The sequence below is a fragment of the Capricornis sumatraensis genome, chromosome 5 (assembly GCF_032405125.1).
Source record: "Capricornis sumatraensis isolate serow.1 chromosome 5, serow.2, whole genome shotgun sequence".
NCBI lineage: Eukaryota > Metazoa > Chordata > Mammalia > Artiodactyla > Bovidae > Capricornis > Capricornis sumatraensis.
Window position 1 is genome coordinate 52246631 of NC_091073.1, and position 15919 is coordinate 52262549.

General features: G+C 39.7%; 1 protein-coding gene across 1 annotated transcript in view; it reads right to left on the reverse strand.

The window, feature by feature from the left end:
• Positions 1-14911, reverse strand: part of NAMPT (nicotinamide phosphoribosyltransferase) — a 42654-nt gene extending 27743 nt beyond the window's left edge. The window contains exons 1-4 of the mRNA XM_068972590.1: positions 14771-14911; positions 4064-4220; positions 2564-2667; positions 453-581 (exon numbers count right to left, since the gene is read on the reverse strand). Coding sequence (XP_068828691.1) covers positions 453-581; positions 2564-2667; positions 4064-4220; positions 14771-14827 — 447 coding nt within the window. The 5' untranslated portion in view covers positions 14828-14911. The remainder of the gene's footprint in view (positions 1-452; positions 582-2563; positions 2668-4063; positions 4221-14770) is intronic.
• Positions 14912-15919: the final 1008 nt, after the last annotated feature.

Here is a 15919-nt window from a genome sequence, read left to right on the forward strand (position 1 = left end):
CACCTCTCAGATAATAGGGTGAAATTTCTATAGTGAATCTTGAATGTATTTAGATGAGAAATATCAGGTGGTAGAGTCTAGGCTCTAAACTGATTAGATAAGAATAAAGAAAACAATTACTAAAATGTCTTAAGTTACTAAAGATGTATCTGTGCTGTTTTTATAATCTTTCTCGATGGCGGTGTATATTTAGGACTGCAACAAATAAGATGGAGGCTAGCTGAGTTTTAACTGTTAATGACTTTTAACAATTTAAGATTAGATTTTACTGGAAGGTAATTTAGTCCAACTGTCATTTTATAGGTGAGGAAACTGAGGCCTGAAAGGTTTAGGAAGTGGTAGGAGGTTACATAACTTTATTAATAGCAATTTTTAAACTAGAATTCCAGTTGAATGGTTTTTACACCTACAATTAATGTTAAGAATGAAAAACAAAACAAAAAACAATTCACCTCAACCCAGTTTGTAAGCCAGTAACACTCCGGATCTGTGTTTTCCACTGTGAAGAGAACATTTCCTCTAGGAATGACAGAGCCCTCAGGAACAGCTTTTACTTCTATTGGAAGATGTCCATCATATTTCTGGTAAAAGACAATAATGAAATTATTCATTCAACAGATGGTACACCATTACCTGTTTAAATAAGGTTCTTTATATTTACAGAAGCTAAACTTACTGTCAGAGAAATTACAGTTGTAGATCTTACTATATTGCTAGTAATAGGGTCAGAATATGCTTATCCTCCTGAAATAAAATTAGCTATTTGATTAACAGTTTAGTATTACTAATTTTTAAAATTTTATGCTGTCAAAGTACTTTTGCTAAGAAAATTTGTCACTTGAACATAATTTCAAAACAAAGTTGTTTTCCTCTTCTTTCCCCTTCAAAGAGTTTATTCCAACATATTCTAAGAGCACTATCTTCTAAGTAGTCTTCTTTTCCATAAAAGAAAGGCTAATGACTGGAAGATAAAATAATGAACTGCTATTAGAGAGCAAAATAAAATGAACAAACTAAAAAAGAAAAGAACTCTCTGCCAGTAGAAGAATCTTCAATAGGTTTTTCTCTATACTGGTAGTAGACTTCACACTGTTTTGGTAGTAGACAGACTAACTGTAAGTATAGTTTCTAGAACTTTCACAATCAACATCCAAGTGCAACAACTCTCTCCCAGATTAGGCTGAGGATATAGTGGTTACACAACATGTTACTACATACTTAATTAAAAGTATATTTAATTTAAAAGCTGGTGAACTTTTGGCTAGTAAGGTAGGTTGTTTCAGAAGTCCTAGCAGTTTATGTGATTTGGGACAAGATAACTAGATAAAAAAAAAATTCACGATTCCCGAGGTCTCAGATTCTATGCTTGTAAAATTGGATTACACAAGATTATTTCTAGAGAATCTATGATTCCCTAAGATTCTCTGAATATAAAATGAAAAGATTTACCACCTTGATGACTGAGAATTATATTACTAAGTACAGCATCTAACTTAACCATACTGTTATCCTCAAAACAAATCAAATGAGTTAAATGCGGTAGTTACTCAAGATACGGAAAACTAGCAGAGTGCTTCTCCAACTTCTTCATGGAGCCAAAATTACCAAATAGTAAAATTCAGTATTACAATATAGGCATGAAAGTTAAAGCATTTCTTATCACTTTGTGTTTGGTAGTTTACAATGAAAAAGACATTCATTTTAGAGATAATTAACATGGAAAGATGTCAGTAGATCCCATTCTCCACCTATGTATTTAATAAAGAAAACAGCCAGGGGACAATTCAACTTGTAACTCAATTTCCATGTCTTTGGATGCCCAAAAGTTTAAGCAAGGAATCCAAATGTGTTAGATAGGATATCACAGTACAATAAAGAATGAAAATTCATTTCACAGATCTGTATCAAACCATTCTAACTATTCAGTAAAGGAAACGTCCTAGAATTGTGTAGTGACAGATTCATACCATCTATTTTCTTAGGTATTCTATAGTCCAGAAAATAGGCTTAAACTTTCAAGTTGCCCCATGCCCTTTCTTAATCATAATGTATTTTCAGATAAAGGATTAAAGCACCTTTCTGATTTGCTAGTTATTTAAACTATAATACATATTGTATCAAATTGCTTAGACATGCTATAGATTCTTGATACTAATCATCAGGAAAAACAATTAAACATACTTTTAACTTCTCACAAGAATATCTAAATAGATATTAGTTACAGGTTCCCATAGAGACAATAGTTGTAATTACCCTGATCCTTGAATGATGTGGGGGTTAGAGGCACCCCCTGCCAACAGTCAAAAATCCAGGTATTACTTATAGTCAGCCTCTGTAACCGCAGTTCTCTCTATCTGTGGTTCTGCATCTGCAGATTAAACCAACTGCAGGCTTGTGGTACTGCAGTATTTACTACTGAAAGAAACTCCATGTAGAAGTGGACACGTGCAACTTGAACCTGGTTTTCAAAGATCAACTGTATAGCCTAATCGTCTATTCAAATTCCATGGCAAGAAATTTTGAACTAAAAGTAAAACCAAAATACAAAATACACATTGTTTACCTCAAGAATGTAGTTCCATCCCTTTTCATTAAAGACATCATCTTGGAAATGCTCTCTGTATACCTCTTTGGCTTCTTGGATCTTCTCTTTGGTCACTACTTTACCTAAAAAAATAAACATCTCCTGTTTACATTTCTGAAGGCATGCTGTGAATTGCTGAGTTGCCATAGGATTAATGTCTCTAGCTATTTCACACATTCTATGGATTAAAAAACAAGAACTGAGAGGTTAAATGATTTACCCGGAGTCAACAGCAGAGTCAGAAAAGGAATCTGCACTTCCAACGACTCATAAGCAGAAACATAAAAGTCAATTTATTATGTGAAAAACAAATTTGCAGTAGAAGAGATTTTTATATGTGTGTATGTATATATATTTAAAATTACAGTAACAAATTCACTTCTAGGGAGATTTTTTAAAAACCTGTGTTAATTTATACAGTCTTCAGATTTGAGACTAAGCCTTTGATATATGGTTTCCAGGTTAACCTGTTTACTTTATTCATAAAGTATATCTTTGGAGGCTGACAATCCAATAATTTTCACAGTTCCTAAGTTGTTGCCACCCGCCCCCATACACCTTCAGCTAACTTTGTCTATAAAATGAGGATACTACCTACTTATAGCCTGGTTATGAGAACTAAATGAGTTATGACATCTGAATAAAAGTTCTTAGAATGCTGGCCTATAACAAACCATATATTTTAGCTGTAATTAATAATAAATAACACTTTATAAAGCTTTTAAGCTGAAGGAAATTGAAGTGTAACATTAGTCTTTGGTAACTCTCTAAATAAGATCACTAGTAAACTTATTTAAAATATCTTGGGTAATTGTGTTGCAATGAAGTACTTCTGATATCCAAGTATATTTTCAATAGCATAACATATCTTAACTATCTAATCTTAAAACTGCCAATGTTACAGAAAAAATTATCTGCATAAAATTCAACTTAATCTGTATTCAATTCTGAGATTACTTTTATTTGAAAAGGTAAAAATGAAGTTTTCCAAAATGTATAGAAAACTTTGGAACTATTTCCCCACCCTCCAAATGGACTTCCAAATAATAAAGTACAGAAATTATTTTGGGGATTCTGCTTCTTTAAAATGCATTTAAGACTAAGTCTACAGTTACAGGTAATTTTGAAAAACAGGCCTTTAAGGTAAAACTGACTAACATAAACATATTCTAATTATAACTGCTATCACAACTCAAAATGAGTTTCCAGGTCAGTAACAAATCCTTTATTTTGAATTAGTGACTAAAGTCTGCCAACAAACCAGATGACTCTCAGAAAGTTATTCACTTCTCTAAATTTATTCCCAAGCTTATTAGTTTCAGAAAATCTCTCTCATAACTAGAACACCAAGTACATACAAATTATACAATTTAATGCTTTCAAATTAACAGATTTCTAAAAATTTCAAAAGAACCCCTAATGTAATTAATATCAAAATTAGACTCTTCAAAAAGTTACACATATTAGGAAAAGCAATACCTTTTAAATACTTATGAAGAATGTACTGCAATCCATAAAATACTGTTTCCTCATATTTCACCTTCCTTATTTTCGAGTTTTCGGTCTTTTTTTCACGGCATTCAAAGTAGGAATAAACTTTGCTTGTGTTGGGTGGGTACTGTTTATAGTGAGTAACCTATATGAAAGAGAAATACTTGAATTAGAAAATACCAGGAGAACAGATTGTAAATTGCAACAAAAAGAACTTGAAATTATGTAAAAACTAGATAAAATATACAGATTTGCTATTGATGAGCTTCTTTTCTGGCGATAAAGAATATAAAGTAAGTATCGTGCTTATTGTTTAGTTGTTAAGTCATGTCCGACTCTTTTGCAACCCTATGGACTGTAGCCTGCCAGGCTCCTCTGTCCATGGGGTTTCCCAGGCAAGAATACTGGAGTGGGTTGCCATTTCCTAGAGGATCTTCTCCATCCAGGGACTGAATCCATGTCTCCTGCACTGGCAGATGAATCCTTTAGCACCAAGCCACCAAGGGAGCCCCATTATGATTAAGATACTTTTAATACTTCGGTATCTTAAATTCAAAATCACAGGCGAGTATAAATTTTTATAAACATACTGGATTTAAGGAAGTACATAGCCTCTGTAGAACCAGACACTTGGGGAGAATAAAAAAAGGTTTACTCTTGGTGAACAGTCTTCATTTGGGAAAGAGAAGCAGCTGCCTGGGGGGAGATACAACATAAAACAATGAACTGAAAGCAGAATGTGGTACTGTTACTATATAAGTGTGGAACGCTCATCAGGTCAATAGTCAATGACTTCTTAAGGCTCTCCATCTGCATAAGGCACTGGCTACGATCTCTTCTAGTCTTCAAAGTGACACTGTGAAAACCTGGATGAAAGCAACAGCAGCAGCAGTGGAAAAAAATACCCTGTTCTGTAATCTTTTCTCAAACCACCTCTGAATTGCAAAATGTATGTCTATACAATTGCAACATTAAATCCTTGTGGATTTAAAGATACGAAGAAGTATTATCACAAATTTCTTTTCCATGACATTTTAATATGGTTACAATATTTTACCAATAAAAAACAACTGGAAGAATAGTGTGTATTTTCCCATTTGCAGAAACAGGAATAATGCCTTAAAGCTTACGGATAGGGTGATGAGTCAGGGTAATGGTGGAATAAATCTTTGCAGATGAGTTTCATGGATGACTGCTGTGGACATAAACCATTTTCCCTGTTTACTTCTGATCTCAAGTTTAAAAAAAAACTAATGTTTTCCCTGTTTGGCTGTACAATCTCAATCCAAGTAAAACTTGGCTTTAACCTAAAGAATCTTTGTGGCTTAACACAAAAACTCTAAAATGAATATAGAAAGAAAAAAAAGTCACAAATGTTTAAAATATGTTTCCTTTCTTATTGAAGCAACTAACAACTCTAATAGTCCCCTGATGCTGCTTACAGGTAACCTTGGAGGTGAATCTTTATTGTTAATATGTGGTCTGTTGCCTAAGTCAGGTAAGAGCTGGAACTTTCTGTTTTGCTCATCTATGTATCCCAGGTGATGCAGTGGTATAAAGAAACCCCTTGCTAATGCAGGAGCTGCAAGAGACGCAGGTTAGATCCCCGGATCAGGAAGATCCCCTGGAGACGGAAATGGCAACCCCCTCTAGTATTCCTACCTGGAAAATTCATTGGGTAGAGAAGCCTGGCAGGCTATAGTCCATGGTGTCTCAAAGAGTTGGACTGAACACACACAGGCAGTTATCTATATATTACAAGGTATATGAGGCTTCATCAAAACCTAGCATAGGGACTTCCCTGGCAGTCCAGTGGTTAAGACTCTGTGCTTCCACCACAGGGGTCATGGGTTTGATCCCTGATCAGGGAACTAAGGTCCCTCATGCTGCATGTGTGTTAGTCACTCAGTCATGTCTGACTCTCTGTGATCCTATGGACCCTAGCCTGCCAGGCTCCTCTGTCCATGGACTTCTCCAGGCAACAATACTGGAGTATGGTGCCATTTCCTTCTCCAGGGATCTTCTCAAACCAGGGATTGAACCTGGGTCTCCTGCACTGCAGGCAGATTCTTTACTGTTTGGGCCATCACGAAAGCCCACATGCTGCATGGCAAGGCCAAAACAAAAACAAAAAAAAACCTAGAAGCAGTGAGGTGGGAGAAAAGTCAGCTCTGATGAAGTAAAATTTGAACAAAGATTCACAGCTGTGACTCAGTACTTATTGGACCTTCTTCCCAGTTCGCATACTTAATGGTGCACCTTTAATAGTTTACTTTCTCTACATCAGATTTAAAAGTATTAGAAGGCAAATGAATTACTTTCTTCTTCTGAGTAGACCAAGCAGTCAAAAGCTAAATGGAAATGTACTTAAGCTATTTAATTCCACCTTGGTCTAAAAGTGTACTAAAGATTCCATCCTACAAATACAGTTCCTGTTATGGACAATAATGAAATATGTTTATGTAATTTTAAAGCTTTACTTCAGTTGTGTTCTTTAATTATGGTACTTAAAACCTTTGTGTAAGTATTCAGAATGTCTCTCTGAAAACAAACATTAAAAATACAAAGTTGTCTAGGCTTAGTTAGAAATGAAGTATGACTTCTAAAATCTTTGGAGAAACTTAAGAGAACTGTTTTAGATTTCAGCTAAACAATCAGCAAACTCTCTAGCAATTAACTATGGAACAATTTACTATCAACTACTTAATAACACCCAATATATTTGAAGAAGAATAAAATACAATAGTATATTCAGATCTGTTTATATACTGGCATATACATTGTTTAAATGGGGAAGAAATTTTTAAACAGAGCTTCTCGGTAAATATTTTCTAAAATAGCTAATTTTAGTTGTGCTAAGTTTACTGTCCTCTTCATTTTACTAAACTTCATTTCTGCTAAACTTGTCACCCTGAGTCCCTTGGAACCTTTATCAGATAATGAGATGATATAGCAGAAATTCAAATCAATAAATTTTTATTTTATAAACAGTTCATTCATTCACAAATATATGCTCTACCTGCTGTGTAATCAGGCACTGGTTCAGATGCTAAGGATGGGGAAGTAAAACAGACTGACATAGTCCCTAGTCCCACTGGGCTAGTGAGGGCTGAGAAGTCATAAAATCAGTTCAGAGCTAGATGGATGTTATGAAAAATTAAAATGATGGCCTAGAAGAGGCGTGGGAGACTAAATAGGAGGCCAGGAAGGCTTATCCTGAGATAGCGACATGTGAACAAGATCTAAGTGACAAGGAAATAGGAAATATTTTGACTTCAGGGTCAGAACAGAAATGAAGACCACTGTGGTTGGTGCTTAGAGAATGAGGAGGAGGAGGTACATGAAGTCAGAAAGAGATGCAGGGACGAGATCACGTAAGACTCACAGGCTACCTCAAGTGGGGAAGCCACTAGTATGCTTTAGGCTAGAGTGACTATGATCTGATTCACATTTGACAAGGATCAGCCTGGCAGAGGTGGAGAGTAGATTACAGGGTGACCTGAGTGGATGCAGGAATATCAGTTAAGAGGCTATTGCCAAAACTCAAATTAGGTGAGAGATGACTCATTATCTTTGAAGAAGTAGGCTGATAGATTAGATTTGGGAATAAAGAGGCGGAGAATTTTATGATGTTGCCTAGATTTTTGGCTTGAGCAACTGAGTGAATAATGGTGCCGTTTGCTGAGACGAGGAAAGGCATGGAAGGACTGGGTTGGGAAATCAAGAACTTAGTTTAAAGTATGGTAAGTAAACACTAACAAAAAGCTCCATAATATTCAAAATTAAGTGACCTGCCAAAAGAGCGCTCTTAAATAATATTGTTTTTCAGCACTGCTTTGAACTTCCACCACTTGAGGAAATGGCTGTACAATAAATTTAAAATTATTTATGAGAAAATAATAAATTTCTCTTAATATCCTCCACAAAGACTACCCCTAAAAATGTTTCTTAAACTGACATAGCCTTCCTGCAACTAACAGAATCCCGCCAGCACATAAATATATGTGTGATGAAGAACAGACACACAAGGGAAAATGTAGCTCTTCTAATAAATCTGAATTTCAGTTATGTGGTTGATTTTACTTCATGAAAAAATAAGCTTCTAAAAACTGCACTCCCAGTGTCAATTAACCATGTATAACAGTTCAAGAGAAATATGAGAAGTATTTCAGTTGCATAGTGTTTCTGTGACAGCGAAGTATACTTTTCTCCTGAGCTTCTCTAGCTTTCCTATAAGGTTGACATAATATATTTCCAAGAGCTTTCCTCCCACATTGGTATCACACGACCAAAGGTAACTACTACTAACCTACTTTCACAGTTATAATCACTAAGAAATAATCACAAGCCAACATTTCAACACCACCATGTGTACATAAGAGCATATGGAGTAACAGACTCAAAGTCACAAACTAAGCTATGTTACCTGTGTAATATCTAAGGGTACTCATAAGAGGCACTTATTAAGACTCTCTACCTTTTCAAAGGCAATGAGCCAGAAACAGCAAAAATTATAATGGATTTTTTTTCTTCAATATTCAGGATTTCTCAAGCCCTGTCCTTCCATTGCTCCAGAAAATGATTCATTGCTATTTGGCTTATGAAGCACTACTAACATCGAAATACAACTTAAGGACTTGGGGATTATATTATTTTAGTGAAGGGGAGAAATTGTAAAACCGGCCAATATCATTATGCTGCCTCTTCCCTTGACACTGGTAGAATTCCTAGCAACTTGCACCTTTTCTTGGCACACCCTGAAGAGAGATTTCATAAACTGACAAAAGGGCTATCAGCTTCTGGTATTTTTGTTTTGCAAGATACTCTACAATTATTAATGGCTTCATCCAGTCTATGAAGTATATTCATGATTTACATATAGGATTTTATTTCTATTGCCTAGGTTTTTCCTGTAATTCGTAATATAAAACTTCCTGGGGAAACTCTATCCTAAGAATGCACAGGTGCTCTCTGACATACAAACTGCAGGAGGACCACACTTCTCACAGGGTTTAGGCTGCCACTGGAGATGTTTTAACCATACTTAAGTGTCCAGAATTGGTGAAGAAGCAACTTTGAAAACAGGAAACAGCACAGAGGAAGACACTGCGTAGCTCAAGTCTGAGGCAGGACTAACGTACCCATAAGAATGATTGTCATCTAGCCCCAAATCTTTAACCCCAAAATGCCCAAATAAGATTTGTTATTCTGCCACTAAAGAGGAAGCAAGCTGTTTTACAAAAAGCTATCTTGGGTGCTTAATCACCATACATAAATCATACAGTCTTTTCTAACTTTCCTAACATCAACTTTAACCCATCTTAGATTGTAATGGACATCTTTTGTCCTTTATAATACCTCAGTTCAGTTCAGTTGCTTAGTCGTGTCCGACTCTTTGCAACCCCATGAACTGCAGCACGCCAGGCCTCCCTGTCCATCACCAACTCCTGGAGTTCACCCAGACTCACGTCCATCGAGTCAGTGATGCCATCCAGCCATCTCATCCTCTGTCGTCCCCTTCTCCTCCTGCCCCCAATCCCTCCCAGCATCAGAGTTTTTTCCAATAAGTCAACTCTTCGCATGAGGTGGCCAAAGTACTGGAGCTTCAGCTTCAGCATCATTCCCTGCAAAGAAATCCCAGGGCTGACCTCCTTCAGAATGGACTGGTTGGATCTCCTTGCAGGCCAAGGGACTCTCAAGAGTCTTCTCCAACACCACAGTTCAAAAGCATCAGTTCTTCGGTGCTCAGTTTTCTTCACAGTCCAACTCTCACATCCATACATGACCAATGGAAAAACCATAGCCTTGACTAGATGGACCTTTGTTGGCAAAGTAATGTCTCTGCTTTTCAATATGCTATCTAAGTTGGTCATACCTTTTCTTCCAAGGAGTAAGAGTCTTTTAATTTCATGGCTGCAGTCACCATCTGCAGTGATTTTGGAGCCCCCAAAAATTAAGTCTGACACTGTTTCCACTGTTTCCCCATCTATTTCCCATGAAGTGATAGGAGCAGATGCCATGATCTTCGTTTTCTGAATGTTGAGCTTTAAGCCAACTTTTTCACTCTCCTCTTTCACTTTCATCAAGAGGCTTTTTAGTTTCTCTTCACTTTCTGCCATAAGGGTGGTGTCATCTGCATATCTGAGGTTATTGATATTTCTCCCGGCAATCTAGATTCCAGCTTGTGCTTCTTCCAGCCCAGCGTTTCTCATGATGTACTCTGCATAGAAGTTAAATAAACAGGGTGACAATATACAGCCTTGACGTACTCCTTTTCCTATTTGGAACCAGTCTGTTGTTCCATGTCCAGTTCTAACTGTTGCTTCCTGACCTGCATACAGGTTTCTCAACAGGCAGGTCAGGTGGTCTGGTATTCCCATCTCTTTCAGAATTTTCCGCAGTTTATTGTGATCCACACAGTCAAAGCCTTTGGCATAGTCAATGAAGCAGAAATAGACGTTTTTCTGGAACTCTCTTGCTTTTTTGATGATCCAGCAGATGTTGGCAATTTGATCTCTGGTTCCTCTGCCTGTTCTAAAACCAGCTTGAACATCTGGAAGTTCACGGTTCACGTGTTGCTGAAGCCTGGCTTGGAGAATTTTGAGCATTACTTTACTAGCGTGTGAGATGAGTGCAATTGTGTGGTAGTTTGAGCATTCTTTGGCATTGCCTGTCTTTGGGATTGGAATGAAAACTGACCTTTTCCAGTCCTGTGGCCACTGCTGAGTTTTTCAAATTTGCTGGCATATTGAGTGCAGCACTTTCACAGCATCATCTTTCAGGATTTGAAATAGCTCAACTGGAATTCCATCACCTTCACTAGCTTTGTTCGTAGTGATATTTTCTAAGGCCCACTTGACTTCACATTCCAGGATGTCTGGCTCTAGATGAGTGATCACACCATTGTGATTATCTTGGTCGTGAAGATCTTTTTTGTATAGTTCTTCTGCTCAGTCCTGTCCAACTCTTTGCGACTCCATGGACTGCAGCACGCTAGGCCCGCCTGTCCATCACTAACTCCCAGAGCTTACTCAAACTCACGTCCATTGAATCTGTGATGCCATCCAACCATCTCATCCTCTGTCGTCCCCTTTTCCTCCTGCCTTCAATCTTTGCCAGGATCAGGGTCTTTTCAAATGAGTCAGTTCTTCACATCAGGTGGCCAAAGTATTAGTTTCAGCTTCAGCATCAGTCCTTTCAATGAATATTCAGGACTATTTCCTTTAGGATGGACTGGTTGGACCTCATTTTAGTCCAAGGGACTCTCAAGAGTCTTCTCCAACACCACAGTTCAAAAGCATCAATTCTTTGGTGCTCAGCTTTCTTTACAGTCTAACTCTCACATCCATACATATGACTACTGGAAAAACCATAGCTTTGACTAGACAGACATTTGTTGGCAAAGTAATGTGTCTGCTTATTTAATATGCTGTCTAGGTTGGTCATAACTTTTCTTCCAAGGAGCAAGTGTCTTTTAATTTCATGGCTGCAGTCACCATCTGCAGTGATTTTGGAGCCCCCCAAAATAAAGTCTGTCACTGTTGCATTGTTTCCCCATCTATTTGCCATGAAGTGATGGGACCCATTATAATATCTAATGGATCTCTAATATTTATTAATTAATGGATGAAAATATGCTGAGTTCAAGATAAGCAATTTAAAATGACCTTTTGAGAAGCAACCCACACTGGACAGCACATTTCATAACTTATGTGGCTTAAACTGTAAATTGCTTAGAGATTTCTTTCTTGTGCTGCATGTTATTTATTTTTTCCAAGTAAGTCTGAATTGACAACATCTTCCATTTCAACCTGCTAACAGGTAGAATGTTCAGAAATGATAAAACTACCCTCTGCTGTAGTTTGTTACAGACATTATCTATATAGAAGGGGAAGAAGAATGGAATAGAAATGAATCTTTTATTGATTCATTTAGTTGGAAACTGATCAATGTCTATCCCAGAAATAAGTGGGGAAAAAAATGACTTATTTCCTTTACAAAAAAAAGTTCCAATTATCTTGTTAGCACCGCAATGGCTAAGGCCAGCCCCAATGCACCTTTCCATAGCTGGCTTATTAGCACAATGTAAATATAACCCAGTAGATAATTTTCTTTAAACCATTTTGAAAATATAAGTGGTTAACACTTAAGATTAAATGTCCTTCTCATTTGTAACAAGAACCCAGGATGAAAACAGAACAACCACATTCATCTATTTCCTTCGGTCATCATTATGTATAATGAAGCAAGAGATTACAGAAATGAATATATATTTTAAATGCCCCTTTAGTCCAAACTGTCCTGAGCTGTCTGGAAAGGATACAAAAAAAAAAACAAAATTTCTACATGTTGTCATGTGCTTGGACATTATTCTATCTACTTGCAAAATACCTTTCTAGAGTGCCTAGACAGCCAATTATCCTTACTTCAGTTCTACACCCCCCGCAAAAAAAACCAAATCAACAATTTAGTTTGTTTTGTTCTGTTCCACCAATACAACCAAAGCTGCTAGCTCCCTACTTTAACTGGCCAACAGTATGTAAGTACTAATAAGGATGTGTATATAATCTTCTCAGGTAATTTCCAAATAGAAGTGTAATTTCACTGCTTCTAGACTCAAGAGTACCATTGCTGTCTCCTCTTCATCCAAGAAGATTAAAAAAAAAAAAAGATAAACAGGCTATAAGTATCACCAAAAATGTAGGGAAAATGAAACTTAAAAACTAAACTGCAAGTGTAAAATACACAATTTATTTTACTGACTGCTGCAAACCACTGGTATAATAAAACATTAACCTGACTAATCCTCTTGAGGGTTTTCTTGGGAGGGAGGGTGGGAAATGAAATATGTTAGTTACTAGGATGATAATCTTAAAAGGTTTTATATTAGGAAGGGAATTAATACACCAACCAGTCTGACTTGAAATGGACAGGAATAAACCACTCTTAAATAGGTACAGATTCTAATAGTGCTGTTAGTATGCCTAGCTAGCAGATTAGAAAACTTTAGGGTAACCACTCTTACCTTTCATCCCAGGAAACTGATGTTAAAGCAATTTTACATTCCTTATATATAATAGCTATAGGAGCCACAAACTAAAGAAGCTCGCACACTGTTTTGTTTTTAAAAGTTAAAACTTACCTTTCTTTCTATTAATATATTAAAAAACTTGAAAATTATTTTAAAGATTTGGTTAAGGGGATAAAGTTTTAGAAAACTGTGAATGAGACCATTCTAAAATCACTATTAAAAACACTCAAAATACCATGAACTAAGTAACCACAAGAGAAGCACAAGTAAACCCATCCTTGATAGTGCTATGCTCTCCTTGCAACTGTGCAGATTTCCATTTTAAAGTTCCATTTAAAAGACCACTCCTTAAAGAAACTTGGCTCTACTTTAAATAACAGCCCATCATAATTATCAAAAGTAGAATCTTAAACCAGTTAGGAAAAAAAGTTCAACAGAGAACTTAAGTAAAATGGGATTCTCCAAAACACTTTACTGGAATATTTAAGAGAAAAAACTAAAAGCAACAACAACAAAAAATCTGAAAACATTATGCTTTAATCGCTATACTTCAAACTACCATGCTGCTCAAGTAAAAACTGAAACTTATTTTGTGAAAGTGGAGTTTTCAGTCTGACATGTCATTTTTTAGGTGTCCTGGATAACAAAGCTTGTTAGCAAAGTATAATCCAGTTTACTTCATATAACCTGGAAACTGAGGGAGGTGATATTTCCCAAATTTCCCTTTAATCACTCTTCCCTTTATTAATGTATGAGTTTCAAATAAAATGATCGGGACACTTAGACGTGCAAGCGTCCAATAGCCATAGTAACAGAACGCTGCGTCCTCTCAACAAGTTCTCTAGGTTAACTACAGTTTTTTTTTAAACTTGTGTTTCACTTTCCTTTTCACAGAAATCACAAAGTGGTTCTAAGGGAATAAAGGCAGATCGGCCTTTGCAACAGGGGATGAGGTGTGTGAGTGATCACCAGAGGCAAAGGAGTTTGAAATCTAGCCTAATGGAGCGAGACGGGGGAATCGAGCAGGGCTCCCCGGAACAGACAGATAAGGGTCCTCCGCACCCGGGCCACCGGCAGAGGAACGTGGCTGGCTGCTCCGGCAGCCCTACTAGACCTCGCCCACCCCTTCCTCGAGGAGGGACACATCTACCGACTAAGGGGTGAGCTTGCTTGACTCAGCTCCACGGGGGAAACCCTTTTCAAACCTGACTCCCTCTTTCCACGGCGGAATCCCAGGGGCCGTTACCTAACTGACCTGCTCTCCTCAGGCAAGCCCTAACCAAGGCCGGCCCTGCCGGGCCCAGGGCCAAAAGGCCGCACTCCTGGGGAAGGCGTGAGCTCACCCAGTGACGCCCCGGCCGTCGGCCCGCTGAGCTGCCCGGAGCCCCGGGCGGCGAGTGCGGGGAACCGGTTCGGGCCCGTCTCAACCCCTCGCCGCACCGCCCCACCACGCACCCCCCCAGGCCCCGCCTCCTGCCGTCCATCCCTCCATCCCTGCTCCATCAGCCTCCTCCCCAACTGCGGCTCCAGTCTCACCTGCCCCATCCCGCCCGCCGCCGCGCCTTCCCTCGGACTTCCCCAGCGCCACGACCCCAGCCCGGCCGCCCCCGCCCCGCAGCCTCGCGCTGATCCCCGACGCACCCTCTTCTTCCCTGAGCCTTTACCTTGTATGAGTCGGTGGCCAGGAGGATATTGAACTCGGCTTCTGCCGCAGCATTCATCTCGGGCGGGAGTGTGGGGGCCGCGCGCCGCGGACTGCCCGGCGCGGCTGCGAGGAAGGAGAAAAATGGGCTTCACCGCGCTCCGTTGCTTAAGTCACCGATCGGTCGGAGGGGGAGGGTAAGAGGAGGGAGAAAGGGAGCGAGTAGGAGGGGCCAGAGGAGGGCGGTCCCGGGAGCCGTGACGCGGCGAGGGAAGCGGCGGCGGTGGAGCGGCGGCGGAGGCGGAGCGCGCTGGCAATCTAGGGACTCCCGGCGGCCTCCTCACCCCGGCTGCCCGCCCCCGTCCCATCGCTCCGCTGAGGACGCGAGCGGCGGGGTGAGGCCGCGCGTGCGCAGATTGCAGGGGGCGGGGTGGGAAGGACGTGAGGCACGCGCCTTTCTCGGAGACGCCTACCCCGGGAAACCGGAGGCTAAGGGGCCGCCCCGGCCCGTGACCCATGCGCCCGCTTGGCTTTCATTTCCCGGCCCTATGCTGCGGGGTGGGGTGGGGGCGGAGCCGGGAGGGGGGCGTTCCCAGCCTCGCCACTCCTGCGATTAGCCTGCTCGCCCGCCCCGCTGGCACCTTCTTATCTTTACCCAGTCCTGGCCCATTTTCTGAGTCCTCCTGAAGTCACGCCACTGGCTGGGGGCTGAGGAGCCTCCCTCTGGCCGTCTCCCCGTCTCCCTCGCGCAGTTCCTCACCTTTGTCTCTGGCTCAGATTCAGGATCGAGCCTTTTGCCTTCATCCCTCGTGTCTTTCCTGGTCCTCCTAACCGTCTTTAAAATCTGAAAAGCTGCGCTGAGGAATAAAGGCTGAGGGGTTTGCTTAACCAGACTCATCGACTCCACTTTCCTCCACCTCTGTGACTGAGCTCTTTGATCCTTTGAGGATGTTTTGACTTTTCCTGAGAAAATAGCCTGCGCCCAAATTCAGGTGTTGAATTCAGTCCTGACAGATAATCAGAGGACAAGACCCAGTTGAATCTAGTTTGCCGAGGAGTAATTGGCAACGGGCCACAGTCTTTGACAGGGTGCGAGACTGACTTGTGTCATCGCTGTAATCGCTCAATCTTGGGAAATGGGTTGGCAACTTGGAAATACAAAAGCAAATGA